At 45.1% G+C, this 14,049-nt stretch overlaps 1 protein-coding gene across 1 annotated transcript in view; it reads left to right on the forward strand.

Annotated features, from left to right (window-relative positions):
• EFHD1 (EF-hand domain family member D1) overlaps positions 1-12,785 on the forward strand; it is a 40,645-nt gene extending 27,860 nt beyond the window's left edge. The window contains exons 3-4 of the mRNA XM_081242167.1: positions 3,402-3,536; positions 11,473-12,785. Of these exons, the coding sequence (XP_081098293.1) occupies positions 3,402-3,536; positions 11,473-11,607 (270 nt within the window). The 3' untranslated portion in view covers positions 11,608-12,785. The remainder of the gene's footprint in view (positions 1-3,401; positions 3,537-11,472) is intronic.
• Positions 12,786-14,049: the final 1,264 nt, after the last annotated feature.

Genomic DNA, 14,049 nt, shown 5'->3' on the forward strand with positions numbered 1-14,049 from the left:
TCTCTACAACATACCAGTCTTTGTGGACTATAAATAGGAAGACAAACAAGGCTGGGCAGTTGGAGAAATTGTCATTCAGGGGTTGGTGATTGTAATACATTAAATGGGAAAGTCTGGCATGCTTTAGGGAAGGCTGAACATTTTCAGGTTGAGCTGGATTTTTTTTCTTTTTTCTTCTTTAACTGGCTGGGGCTGGGGGGACCCCTAAGTTAGGACAGAGCTGCTGGTGGTCATCCGCTGAGCTGGCAGAGTGAGAGTGAGCACACGTGGCCGGGACCCTTGAGGAATACTTTGAGTCCTTCTGTAAACACCAACATTGCCATCTCTGCTGCAGATGTGAGAAAAATGAGTTTCAGAGATGAAGAGACACCCCCTCCCCATCAGGTCACTTGGATTGCTTCTAGGCTGGGGGCAGTGCTCCATCTTTCCTAAGCTGCCTCCCTGGTATGGAGGGGCTCTCTGTTTTGTGTTTACCGTATGGAGCACTGGGGAGGGGGGTGGCTTCTGTAACTAAGTGCTTTAAGGATGGGCCGGGTACTGAGGGGTGGATGGGTATTTTACTACTGCTCTCTGCCCGAGGCTCACGTTTGCAGCGCTGAAGTCTTGGCTGCTTCAGTCTCTTCCATGAGAGCCCGACCACAACCGTCCCCCTGCCCCCTTGTCCCCCATCCTATTCTTTGGGGGGCCTCACCTCCTTCATTAGGCTTGATTTCCAAGGCTTCTTTGGAGCCAGTGTTCTGGCTCGGATAGTCTGCAGCAAACTGAGTCTCTGCCGGCCTCTAGTGAGAGAGTTTGAAGCTGCAGGTGGGTGAACGTGGCGTTTCTGTAGAGTCAAGCTGACCATGGTGGCCTCCGTGAAGCTGAAAGTCCTGGAACATCTTGCTTCACCGCTTGCTTTGTATTTGGCGATGTCCACAGTGGAGTTAGGACCCCTGAAGCAAGAATTACAAAGAAAGGCTTGCCGGCAAGGCATTTTGGGGTGCTGGTGGTGGAAGCCGAGACTTTCACTTAATGAAACACGCTTCCCCCTAGGGATTAGGAGCGTTGGCAGTAAAAGACACAAGTTGGAATTTGGAAAAAGCGCACTGAAGCTGTCTTACCTCTCACTCTGCTTTAGCTGATGTTCCTTCCTCTTGGGGAAGACAATCTTTAGAGGAGATGGTCATGAAAAAAACTCCTGAAAACTGAAATTTCACACATACTTTAGGCACTTGAAAACCTGGAGGAGCCTCTTTCTGGGATGAATTGGAATACATCAATTTTTATTCTTTCTAGATGGAAAAGTAAATTATGGAAGTTGGATAGAAGATGTCTGATAGACAAATTCACAAAAATTTTTTAAAGAAGAGAAGTAAACGCTGCTCTCGCCTTTTGAGACGGCCCGTACTCTGTCTGTGGAGTGTGTTTCTCTCTAAATAAATCTCTCTAAATAAATAAAACTTCTTACCTATCACTTTGTCTCTCACTGAATTCTTTCTGCAATGAGACATCAAGAACCTGAGCTTCATTAAGTCCTGAGACCACTCGGCCACGTGGGTTAAAGTCCCAGTCTGGGTTTTGGCTAAGACTCGAACCTGGCCAAAACCCACAGTATTCCAACTGAGATCACACACCTGGTTTCAGGACCTGGTTAAGAGCAGGGGTGGCATATTCACCCTATATGCACTTGGGAGTGACCCAGGGGGTGCAGCTGAAGCCTTGGCTTGGCCATTCTATGGCTTTGTGACCTTGGAAAAGTCACTTAACCATCCAAAAACTCAGTTTCACAATCTGCATAACACTTAGAGCCTCACTCCGCCCCATTCATTCGCAAAGTAGGTTTAGAAAAAACAGCAAACTGGGCTTCCCTGGTGGCGCGGTGGTTAAGAATCCGCCTGCCAATGCAGGTGACACAGGTTTGAGCCCTCGTCCGGGAAGATCCCACATGCCGCGGAGCAACTAAGCCCGTGCGCCACAACTACTGAGCCTGCGCTCTAGAGCCCGCGGGTCACAACTACTGAGACTGCGTGCCTAGAGCCCATGCTCTGCAACAAGAGAAACCACCGCCATGAGAAGCCCGCGCACCGCAACAAAAAGTAGCCCCCGCTCCCTGCAGCTAGAGAAAGGCCACGCACAGCAATGAAGACCCAACGCAGCCAAAAATAAAATAAAACAAAAAATAAATAAATTAAACCAAAAAAAAAAAAAAAAAGAAGAGAAGTAAAAAGCCATAAAACTTCCTTGGGGGTGATGGAAGGACGTGCAGGTGGGAGTGGAGAGGGGCAGGGACAGCTCTTTCAGGTTGGCCTATTTATTTATTTAAAAATTTATTTTGCAGAGGTCTTAGTACAAGTTGGCTTTAAAGACAAATTCATTCAGGTCACATTTTGAATCTGGAGGAAGGGGGTGGATTATTCAATAAATGATGTGGGGATTACTAGCTAACCATTTGGAAGACAATAAGGTTAATGATCAACTTCACATGACAAATCAGAATAAATTTGAGATTAAATATTTACGCTTTTAAAAAAGTCATAAAGGCAGTAGACAAAAACACAGGCAATTGTTTCTGTAACCTTGGTGGCAAGGGAGGATTTTCTAAGCATAACATTGGTGAGAGAAAAGGAAAGATCGATAATTTTTGAAAAAGTTTTGCTGTAAACAAAATTGAAAGGGAAATGACAGAACTAATGTATTTGAAACATAAAGGATTTGGAACAAGGTTCCATAAAGATCTCTTAGAAAACACCAAAAAAGGTAAATAGTCTAATGCCCAAAATGGGACACAAATGGAAAATAGGAATGGTTCAAAACTGTCAGAAATATTGAATTATTTAGTCTTAAAAAATAGTACATACAGGTCTACTGGATTTTTTCTTTCATGGCTGTTAACTAGGATGTTGCCAATTTTTTGCTTTTACAGACAATGCTTCTTAAACCATTGTGTAAATGGTTCTAAAGGATAGATTCCCAGCAGTGGAATTAATGATTGGTAGGGTGGAAACATTTTATCTTTTGTAAATATATCCAAAGCACCCTCCAAAAATTTTGATTCAAGTTACATTCCCATTAACTCGATATAAGGGTGCCCATTCCCCTACATCCTTGTGGAAAAAATAGACAGCTTTGGTTTCTGTCTTTCTTTCTTTCTTTTTTTTAATTTTTGGCACGGGTCATGTGGGATCTTAGCTCCCTGAACAGGGATCGAACCCACGCCCCCCGCAGTGGAAGGGCAGAGTCTTAACCTCTGGACCATCAGGGAATTCCCCACGTTTTCAGCTTTGACAAAATAATTTGTCACACGGACACATATACACCCCTTTTAATAGGCTGGGCTATAATGACCCTAGCTCAGGCCAGAGGGGACTGTTGCGAATCTCTCGGTGATGCTGACTTTGACCCTAACCAACTTTCCCCTGTAGTTCCTGCTCATATTCCACAAGGCCGCAGCGGGGGAACTACAGGAGGACAGTGGGCTGATGGCGCTGGCGAAGCTTTCTGAGATCAATGTTGCCCTGGAGGGCGTCAAAGGTGCCAAGGACTTCTTTGAAGCCAAGGTAGGTGCCTCCTTCCTGTGCGGGGCAATCCCTCCCTCTGTGCACCCTGCCCAGCAGGAGCTCCCAGCCCGAGACCAGCTCATTAACTCCCTCAGGACAAGTGAAACAGCAAGGCTTAATCGTGTGAGCTTGTAGGGAAATGAGAGCGCGTTTGTGTGCCACCTGAAAATTAAAAGCAAAACAGGAAACCTGCCAGACGGCAAATGCATTTGATCCTGGTTTCAGATTCAAACAGGTTTGCTGGTGCAATGCTGCCAGATTGACTCTGAATCCAGACTTTCCTAAAGAATTCCTCCTTACCCCAAACCACAGTTGAGTTACTTGAACAGCTACCTGCATGTTTGCATCTTAGACACCTGTGTGTAAACAAGTGAATAATGGGGCCCAAGGAGGGTGCCTTGGTGGCTTGCCCTGAATCAGAAAACGTATTTGCATCATTGACAATGGCTGGGAGCTGGGAAGGAATCTCCAGTGCCTGGTCTTGGAGCCCTTCTGGGTGCTTCCATTCATTCACGAGTTCATACAGTCGTTGAACGTTTATGGAGATTTTACCCCTGCTGGGTGCTGTCATTTTCCTCTCCGCAGGGCACAATCCCCCTCCACAGCAGTGGAGTGCAGTGGATAAGGCTACCTGGGTTCAGATTCTGCCTCCTCTACTTACCTGTCACCTGTCTGTGCCTCAGTTTCCTCATCTGTATAACGGGGTTGATAATGGGATTGCCATGAGGATTAAATGCATTCATGTGTCTGAAGTGTTTAGCAAGCTCCTGGCTCACCAAGAGCACTCTGTATGTGATATGAGCTGTGGGGACGCCCTTCCCCTCCAGGCAGGAGACAGCCAGCCTCTTGTGGAGTTTCGGCTTATTCCAGGAGTTTGCCCGGAGACAAAGTGTCCTTGGTGATACAGCCCAGCCTGCTCAGGCCCCTAAGCAGCACTCTCTCTTCACTTCTCTGTGACGTTGCCTTGGAGACAAGAGTCCGTCATCTTTCTGCCAGTATGTAAACTGAGAATCGTGGTGGCCTCCTTTTGCCTGAATCCCCTACCGCTGTCACCCGGCAGTTTCAGGGACAGGCGGTCCACTCACTGCACCCTCAACACCAGCATCGTATGTCCAATCTTGAAAGTGGTTTGGCCCTTCCTTCATGACGTAACATTGGTTCAACTCAGTTCCAGAAATGCCAGGCACCAAATCAAGCTCTGGAGAAACTCTCATTGATAATGATGCGTAGAGAGGAGGGATGGTGGGATGAGTCCTCTCTATTCATTGACTGAATCACCACTTGAAGATCTCCCGAGATGCCTTGGGCAGGGGCCTGGGATTGAAACCCAAAGTTAACAGGACCCTGTTTTCAGCACACTGCTGTAGCACGATATGCCGAGCGCTCAAGTCTGTATGGAGTCTCTGGGAATGTCTTATCTGGGCATTCCCAACCTTTTATAATCTGGCTCTGATCCCAGCTCCAGCCTTCTTCACCCCTCTGCACAGTTCTTCAAGTACTGCCACGTTTTTTCACAACTGGGCCTCAACACCTGCTGTTTCCTCTGCCTGGAATGTCCCACCCAAATGCCTCTTCCACGAGAACTCTACTCATTCTATCAAACCCACCTTAAAGAGCTGCCTTTTCTTGGCTGCTTTTCCTGACTCTCAGGGCGGAGACTGTCCATGCTCTTCTGGGTGCCTCTATGATAAATGGAAGCAGTATTATAGTTTATCTGTTCAAGGCATTCTTGGACGCTCTTGGTAAGAGTATAAATTGACCCAACTTTTTGGAGAGCAGTTTGGGGCCAGCTGTTAACATTTCATATCCTTCACCTCTGGAAATCTGCCTCAAGGATTTTATCCTTCAGAGATACTCATGAAAATGCACATAAATGTATAGACAAGGATTTTCATACAGTATTGTTATAACAGAGGAAAATTGGAAATAGCCCAAACTTCCAGTACCAGGGAATTGAGTCCACTGTGGTACACCCACACATTTGTACACCCTGCAGCTCTCAAAGAATGAGATGCAGCTGCATTTATGTGTGGACAGATTTCCCGAATGAATTAGGCAAAACAGTATGTTTGAAACCCAATTTCATTAAATAGTTAAGTACAACCTGGATAATTATATACTAAAGTATTAGTAATAGTGATGATGTCAGAGGAACTTATTTTCTATAATTTTGTAAGGTTTTATAATGTGTGTGCATTATCTTTACAACAAGGAGAAAAGATGAAAAGAATAACAATACAATTTTTTGTGTTTATACGTCTGCCTCCTCACCCACAGATTCAAAGGCAGGCGTGTTATGTTTGTAATTACAGTGCCTGACTAATAATGGCCCTCAGGAAATGTTTGCATGAATGACGAATGGAAGGAATTATTGCCCAAGTTTGGGAGAAGGCCATAAAGGAGCTGACATTTGCTACAGATGTTCAGAGATGAATGGGGATTCACCTTGTAATCAGGAAAGGGAAGGCGTTCCTGCTGTGGAAACAGCAAGAGCAAAGGCTCCAAGGCATGGCGGGGGGTGGGGGGAGTGTCTGGAGGCTGGCCTCTGTCCATACTGGACGCAGTTGGACAGGAGGCTCTGGGCTCCCCTGAGGGTCAGGCCTTCTGCAGACTGCTGATCACCAGAATTATCTGCCAACCAGCTTCCCAGACCTCACCCAAGTCTACCTGGGCTCTGCAGGTGGATGCAGTGCATAGCCAGGCTTGGAGAGCAGGGCCTTGATGGGATCAGCCGTGGGCACTATGGGGACAGACTTGCCCCGGGGGAGGCTGGACTCAGGGAAGCCTCCGTAGATGGCTGGAGAAGAATTGCAGGTCCGATGAAGAGCATGACAAAGGGGCTGGGGAGGAGATAAGGATGAATCCCCAACTCCCTAGAACTCTCCATATTTACGACCACTTGATTGGAGGTGGAAAGTGTAATGTCACGAGGTTATTGGAGTTGTGTGGCCAGGGGTTGATGTTTAAAAGAATCAAGACAGGACCCATGCCCGTGAATGTGAATGGTTTATGGAGGAAAAGTGGTAAGCTGGGATTTACTGTTAAGTCCGAGGTGACTTCAGGCCCCTTCATCAGAAGGGTACACTGTTGGGTTTGTTTTAGCGCCCCTGCTACCCAAGCCTCTTTAGATTAGGTATTTTTCTTTCTAGTGTTTCTCACTACTTGGCATATATTTATTGATTGTCTGCAGACACAGTAAAAAAGAAAGACCTTGTGCCTTTTGTTTGCTAATAGTTTCTGCTCAGGTTCTATTGGACAGAACCTGGCCGCACCCAGCTAAATGGGAGGCTACAAAATGCCTTTTTTTTTCCTGGGGATCCATGTGCCCAGTTGTAATTCTGCTACTAAGGAAGATGAGCATACTAGATACTGAGGGTCATGGAATAATCTCTTCCACACTTGTCCACTCCTGAACCAACCGCTGGCAAGGGCTGGAGCATCTACCCTGATTGGATTTGCTCCTCGAGCCCAGGGGTGAGGTCAGTCTCCCCTAGACCCTTGGGCCATGTGCCAGGGGAGCATCTCATAGAAAGAAAGAAGGAGGAAATGGATGTTTCATGGACACTCAGCCACACAGACCACAGGAGCTATCTATCTTCACGAGATACAAGCTGAAACCCGAGAACTAGAGGGAATTGACCAAGGGCAGAATGTAATGGTGACTGGACTGTGGGAAAGGAAGTAACCAGAGATACAAGGAAACCCTGGAGAAAATGCTATTTTGGAGGCCAGGAGCAATTTCAAGAAGAGATTGAATCAGATAAGGCCAGAGCAGAGGTCTTGGGTCCAGCAAATGGGTCAGTGGAGATTTTTGAGAGACGAGGTTCACTGTGGAGGGCAGATTGTAACAGGGCAAGAGGTGGGTGGGAACTGGGGGGAAGGAGTCCTGAGGGCTGCTTTTCTGTCTAGAAGGTTGGCAGAGGGGACCTGGACAAAGTGTGGATGGTAGCTTAGGATCAGGAAAGAACTTCTGAGTTTTTGGGTTTCTTTTTAAAGCCTAGGGAAGATAGATGTTGGTGTGTTTTTATGTCACAGGGAAGTGATCCAGGCAGAAGAAAACATGAAGATAAAAAAAGGAAGGGGTGATTGATGGGACAAGGACTTGGAGATCACAGAATCAAGAGATGAGGTAGACTTTTAATGTGGAGAAGGAGGAGCCCAAGTAAAGTAATTGCAAGGGCCCCCAAGCCTCCTCTGACCTGGCCAGGAACGGGCAGGTGGGGTGACTGACAAACATGTGAGCGCTGACGATTGGCCAGACCCTCTGCTGAGCGCTTCAGATTCATGTGTTATCTAATGCCCACACAATTACTCTGGAGGTAGGTGTTACTGACCCACTTTGCAGATGAGGAAATTGAAACTTAGACAGTGGTTTGTTGATAAATGTTAAGCAAATGGCTATCTGGACAAACTGTATATATATATATATATATATATATATATATATATATATATATATATATATGCCTAAGTTTATTATAAATATATTTTGCAGATATAAAAGATATGCAGCACACAATTTGCAAATAATAAAATATATACTATTTTAATTGTAGATTCCATACAGCCTATTGATTCTTTTTTTAAAAATAAATTTATTTATTTTATTTATTTTTGGCTGCTTTGGTTCTTCGTTGCTGTGCGCTGCTCTCTCTAGTTGCGGTGAGCGGGGGCTAATTCCCTGATAAGGGATCTAACCTGTGCCCCCTGCAGTGGAAGTGTGGAGGAATCCTAACCCCTGGACAGAGCAGGAATCCCCCTTTGCTGGATTCTTGCATCTGTCGGCAGCCTATGATTGCAACTGACAAAAGAATGTAGTTCTGGGGACTTCCCTGGTGGTCCAGTGGTTAAGACTCTGTGCTTCCAATGCAGGGACAAGAGGCTCGATCCCTGGTTGGGGAACTAACACATCCCACATGCTGTGTGGTGCAGCCAAAAAAAAAAAAAAAAATGTAATTCCAACATGAATGTTGGTTGGTATTTTGTTTAAAATTAATTTCTAAGAAAAAGGTGAAAGGACATATATCAGAACTTCATTCATTCATCAATGACGTGAACATCTTCGCTGAATTTGATAATAGTTTCCAAATATTGGAAGAACATTCTCTCCATCTTGGAGCTATTCACAATGTAAAGGCTACAAACACTACACATGTTTAAGTTTAAACTTAAAACTTAAAAACATTTTAAATATTTTTCCATCACTTTCTTAAGAAAAGATTGTCTAGGCAGTCAATGAAACAATAATCAAACCCTTGTTTGTAGCATAGTTGTTCCAAGATGTAAATACTCCCACTGGGGTTGCTTTCAAGCTACCAACAGGATGCTGTTGAACGCGGAGTTGGGAAGATTCACGGTAGCATGTCATCATATAGGATTTCCACCTTAGAGGTATAACAGACGTAGGTAACCTCAAGAACACAAATAATAGTAAAATGTAGTAAAATAATCAGGAAGTGATGACTTTTAAGTATGTATTACTTTTGTTTGCAATATAATTTATTTAATTGTGAAAGTATACAAATCTAATTTTTAGCAACAGCTATATTTTTTAAAGATTTTTTTGTTATAAACTTTTTTGGATTGTGTTGGGTCTTTCATTGCTGTGCGCGGGTTTTCTCTCGTTGCGGTGAGCCGGGGCTACTCTTGGTTGCGGTGCGCGGGGTTCTCACTGCGGTGGCTTCCCTTGTTGCGGAGCATGGGCTCTAGGCACGCGGGCTTCAGTAGTTGTGGCACACAGGCTCAGTAGTTGTGGCTCACGGGCTCCAGAGCGCAGGCTCAGTAATTGTGGTGCACAGGCTCAGTTGCTTTGCAGCATGTGGGATCTTCCCTGACCAGGGATCAAACCATGCCCCCCCTGCATTGGCAGGCGGATTCTTAACCACTGTGCCACCAGGGAAGTCCCTTAAGATTTTTTTCACGTGGACGATTTTTAAAGTCTTTACTGAATTTGTTACAATATTGCTTCTGTTTGTTATGTTTTGGTGTTTTGGCTGTGAGGCATGTGGGATCTTAGCTCCCCAACCAGGGATCAAACCTGCACCCCCTGCATTGGAAGCCAAAGCCTTAACCACTGGACCACCGGGGAAATCCCTAACAATGGCTATATTTAACAACCAGCTCATAAAATTCCTGAAAATCAAACAACTGGCTTGCAAGCAGGTACCAGACAGTACACCTCTGAGCCTAGAGATGTTCAATGAAGCGCCCAGGGTCTCACTTCCAGAAGCATAGGGAAAGGGGGAAGGATAAAATGGGTGGGTGAGGAGTCCAGAGTGGACGGACTGCATTCCTCTGTGTTTTCTAAATGAGGGAGGAGGTGGGCTGCTGAGAGTGGCAGGATCCTTAAAGGCTGCGGCTGTTCGGATGACCGCTATGGGGAAAGAGATGGGAGGAGGAGGGCTGAGCTTTACTGAAGGCCCAGCCCAAACTGGAAATCCTCACCTCCCAGAGGGTCCAGGCACCGTCCTTGTGAAACTTCTAAGCAAAACACGTTCTCAGCCTGCAAGCAGGAACAAAGTCCTTGGTCCAAGGGCAGCACCTGGCAGACTGGGAGAAGAGAGGTGAAGTGTGTCAGGCAGAAGTTCAGGTCCTAAAAAAAAAAGAAGTGCAGGTCCTGGGAGTTGGAGGTACTGTGACAGGTGTGTTGCAAAGACCGGTCAGGCATCCTTTTCGGGTTAGAAAGTAAACTAGGGCGAGGCCAACACACTAGAGAATGGGAGTGTGAACCCTGGTTGTAGGGTTCTATGGATGCTCGGGGAGGCTGGGTAGATAGTAAACTCCAACCTGGACTTCTTGCCAGAGTCAAGAAAGAGCAGTCTCTGTTGAAATTTTTGATGACATCAAAATTTAAATATTTGTATGACCCGAGATAACTTGAAGTTAAAAGACAAACAAAAGACTAGAGAAAAGTAACTGAAGAAAAGTATATAATAGGGGACTAAACCTAAATTATGTAAAGAATTGCAAATTAAAGGAAAAGAAAAAACCAACTGAATAGAAAAATGGGCAAAGCATACAAATGGGTAATTCACCAAAGAGGAAATAATAGAAGGTGCCAATTTTTTTGCCTGTCATATTGGCAAACAGGAAAAAGGTTAATGATAAGTGTTGGTAAGGTTGGGAAATGAGCGCTTGCATTCCGTGATGGTGGGGTGCAAACTGGAGCAGCTGTTTGGAGAGCAGTTTAGCAGTCTTTATTAAAAATAATGTACATGCCCAACATGTTTGCAAATTCTACAAAATTGATGAGACACACAGAGAGGAAAAAAAAAAGAATCAGTCCTAGAATAGAGGATAAGATGGATTTATCTGATACTGTATTATTGAAGATGGATTCATATCCCATTCACAATGCCAACAAAAAACATTCAGTATTTGGAAGTAAATTTGGAAGGATTGATTCAGAGAAAGCTGAAAATTTTAGTCGGTAACATTAAAAAAACCCAAAACAACCAGTACTGAATGAAAACTGAGTTATTCAGGGAAAACTGTACATCATAAAGATATCCCTCTGCCACAGGCAGATTGATGCAATCCTATTCGAAATGCCTGCAGGAAGCTCATTTGGTTTTTGTTTTCCCCTAGAACTAAAGAATATTATTGTGAAATTAAAGGTGGAAAGTAGAAGTGGGCAATCGGTGTGGATGTTAGGGGTATCCTGAAAAAGAAGCTGAGGTGGAAAAGCCAACCCCAGCAGATAGGAAGGGGCATGTGTAACACAGCAGCAAATAAAGTGACGGTGTCCTCGCTGTTAGAAAGAAAATGCTGGAAGACCAAGGGAAGGGAGTATTGGGCGGGGGTCAGGCCCCCAACAGGACCAGGATCCCAGGTCACGTGGCTGGAGACAAGCGAATTCTGTCTGATGGGCTGCTCCCTCTGCAGGTTTCTCTTTCCTCTCTCACTCTGTTGGTCTGTCCTCGCTGTTTCTCTGCAGGTCCAAGCCTTGAACTCTGCCAGTAAGTTTGAAGCGGAGCTAAAAGCAGAGCAAGATGAGCGGAAGCAGGCGGAAGAGAAGAGGAGGCTCCGCCAGGCAGCCTTCCGGGAACTCAAGGCCGCTTTCAGTACATAGTTGAGCTGACCTTGACCTCTGGCCACAGCTGTGCCTCACAGATGACCCGGGGAGAGCTGGCCGGGCATCCTCGCCCCTGCTGACCCTTTGCCCCAACAAGCCTTCACAACCACCACGCAGCGCAAACTCCTTAACCTCATAGGGGTGGCAGGGGGCGGCTCTCATCCCCATTTGGGAGCCCCTCCCAGGGGTTCCAGCTGCCCCCGACAAGTCCCTCTCCTGTTCGCCTTCCTCTGCGCTTCTCTGTAGCCGGAATGTGCCTCTACTTGGCAACCTTTACTTTTTCCTTGTCTCTTTCCCACTCCACATCAGAGTGGTCTGCTGTATTAATTTGTACAGATACTTCTTTCTTTGGTGGTCCTCAGAGGAGATAGTCCCTGGAGGCCTACGATGTTAATGCTGCCCATTTTCTTGAGTAATCCTGTTTCTGTGCCTCTTCCCGTCATGCCCCTCTCTCCTTTGTTTCTCATCCAACTTCCCTGTTCTCATTCTTAGCCTGATCCTGCCGGGTGCTTTTGCATCTTCTGTCCTCTGATGATGGTGAGGTTTAAGGCAGGCCAGGCTGGACCACTCCCTATCCCCTCTCCAACAGGGGGCACGGCATGCTGCTGAGATGACACAACACAGTGAAAGGATAGAAGATTCTGTTCCTTCCCATCCCCTTTCTCCTCTTAACATTGTCCTCTTAACATTCCCCCTATATCTATCCTTTTCACTCCTCTTCCCACTTCAGCCTTTTTTTCCTACCCTTAAATACTGTGCTACTTAACTGTAAGAATGAAAGAATGATTATAAGTAATATTAATGAGTAGAAGAATTCCTGTTAACTCTGACTTTATGCAAATTATATTACAGTAGACCCCTGACATTCCCAAGGGACAAATCCAGAGCCTTTCCAAATCCCAAAAGTCACGACCATCCTCACCATCTAGCTGGTTTCCAACCTCTGCTCTAAGGTGCTGAGGTGAAGCTGTTCTTCAGCATAATTTTTTATATGTTATGAGTTCTTGGGATTGCTCACAAATATCAGGGGATTTTTTTGTATTTTATAAAAGAATTTCTAACATCATATTTATTTCTTCTCTTTTTTACCTGCTGTCTCTACAAAAAAGAAAACATCTGCATTTTTACCTTATGGCTGTTCTTTTTAAATAAACAGTGCAAATGGACTTTGCCATGACATCAATGTGCTTCTCGTCTTCTGTGAATTGGAGGGGAGAGAAGGGTGTTTTCTGTGGGGGCCACATCCAGCCTAGGCTCCTCTTTCACACCAAGTCCCCGAAGTAGAGTTAGAAGTGGTGATTAGAGGTCTGGCTTTCACTCCGGGGCATTCTGAGTACTGAGGCTGCCTGTCAGCTACTCTCCCCCTTCCCATCACTGAGGATTCTTTCAGCTGCAGGTAAAATCTGCAGCTTAATTTCTCTTGCTGCCTGGACCCCTTGAAACTCTGATGAGGGCCAATGACCCTTCCCTCCCATGTATAATTCCAGGGTATTTAGGGGACCTAGGTAAAGACCCCTGGTCTAAAAGAACACCCTTAGCTCCCCAGGGAGAATAATTTCTGTTTCTGCACAAACCCAAGACCTACAATTCTCAGGCATCCTTCTTCCATGTAGGGTCACCCCAACCTCCCCACCAGAGGAAGTGGATATGAAAAAGGCCTGGAGAGACTTCTTGCCATATAATCCAGCAATCGTGCTTCTTGGTATTTATCCAAACGAGCTGAGATACTTTGTCCGCCCAAAAACCTGCACACGAATGTTGATAGCAGCTTTATTCATAGTTCAAAACTTAGAAGCAACCAAGGTATTCTTCAACAGGTGAATGGATAAACAAACTGTGGTCGATCCATACAATGGAATAATAATTCAGCGATAAAACGAAATATTATTCAATGTTGAAAAGAAATGAGCTATCAAGTTACAAAATGACATGGAGGAAACTTAAGTGCATATTGCTAAGTGAAAGAAGCCAATCTGGAAAGGTTGCATTGTATATGATTCCAGCTATATGAAATTCTGGAAAAGGCAAAACTATGAAGGGAGTGAAAAGATTAGGGTTATCAGGGGTTAGGGCGGGGAGGGAGGGATGAACAGGAGATTTTTAGAGCAGTGAAACATTCCAAGTGATGCTATAATGGTCATTATACATTTGTCAAAATCCAAATGGAATGTATAACACAAAGAGTGGACCCTAATGGTACTATGGACTTTAGTTAATAATAATGTGCCAATATGCGCACACCGGTTGTAACAAATGTACCACACTAGTGCAAGATATTAATAATAGGTGAAACTGGAGGGGGAGGGAGGAGAGGGGTCTATGAAACTCTGAACTTTCTGCTAAGTTTTTCTGTAACCTAAAACTGCTCCAAAAAAGAAAGTCTATTAATTAAAAAAAAAAAAGAAAAGAAAAAAGAAGGAAGGAAGGAATGGAGACAAT

Source organism: Mesoplodon bidens (assembly GCF_964165515.1).
Source record: "Mesoplodon bidens genome assembly, chromosome: 8".
In the NCBI taxonomy this organism is placed as follows: domain Eukaryota; kingdom Metazoa; phylum Chordata; class Mammalia; order Artiodactyla; family Ziphiidae; genus Mesoplodon; species Mesoplodon bidens.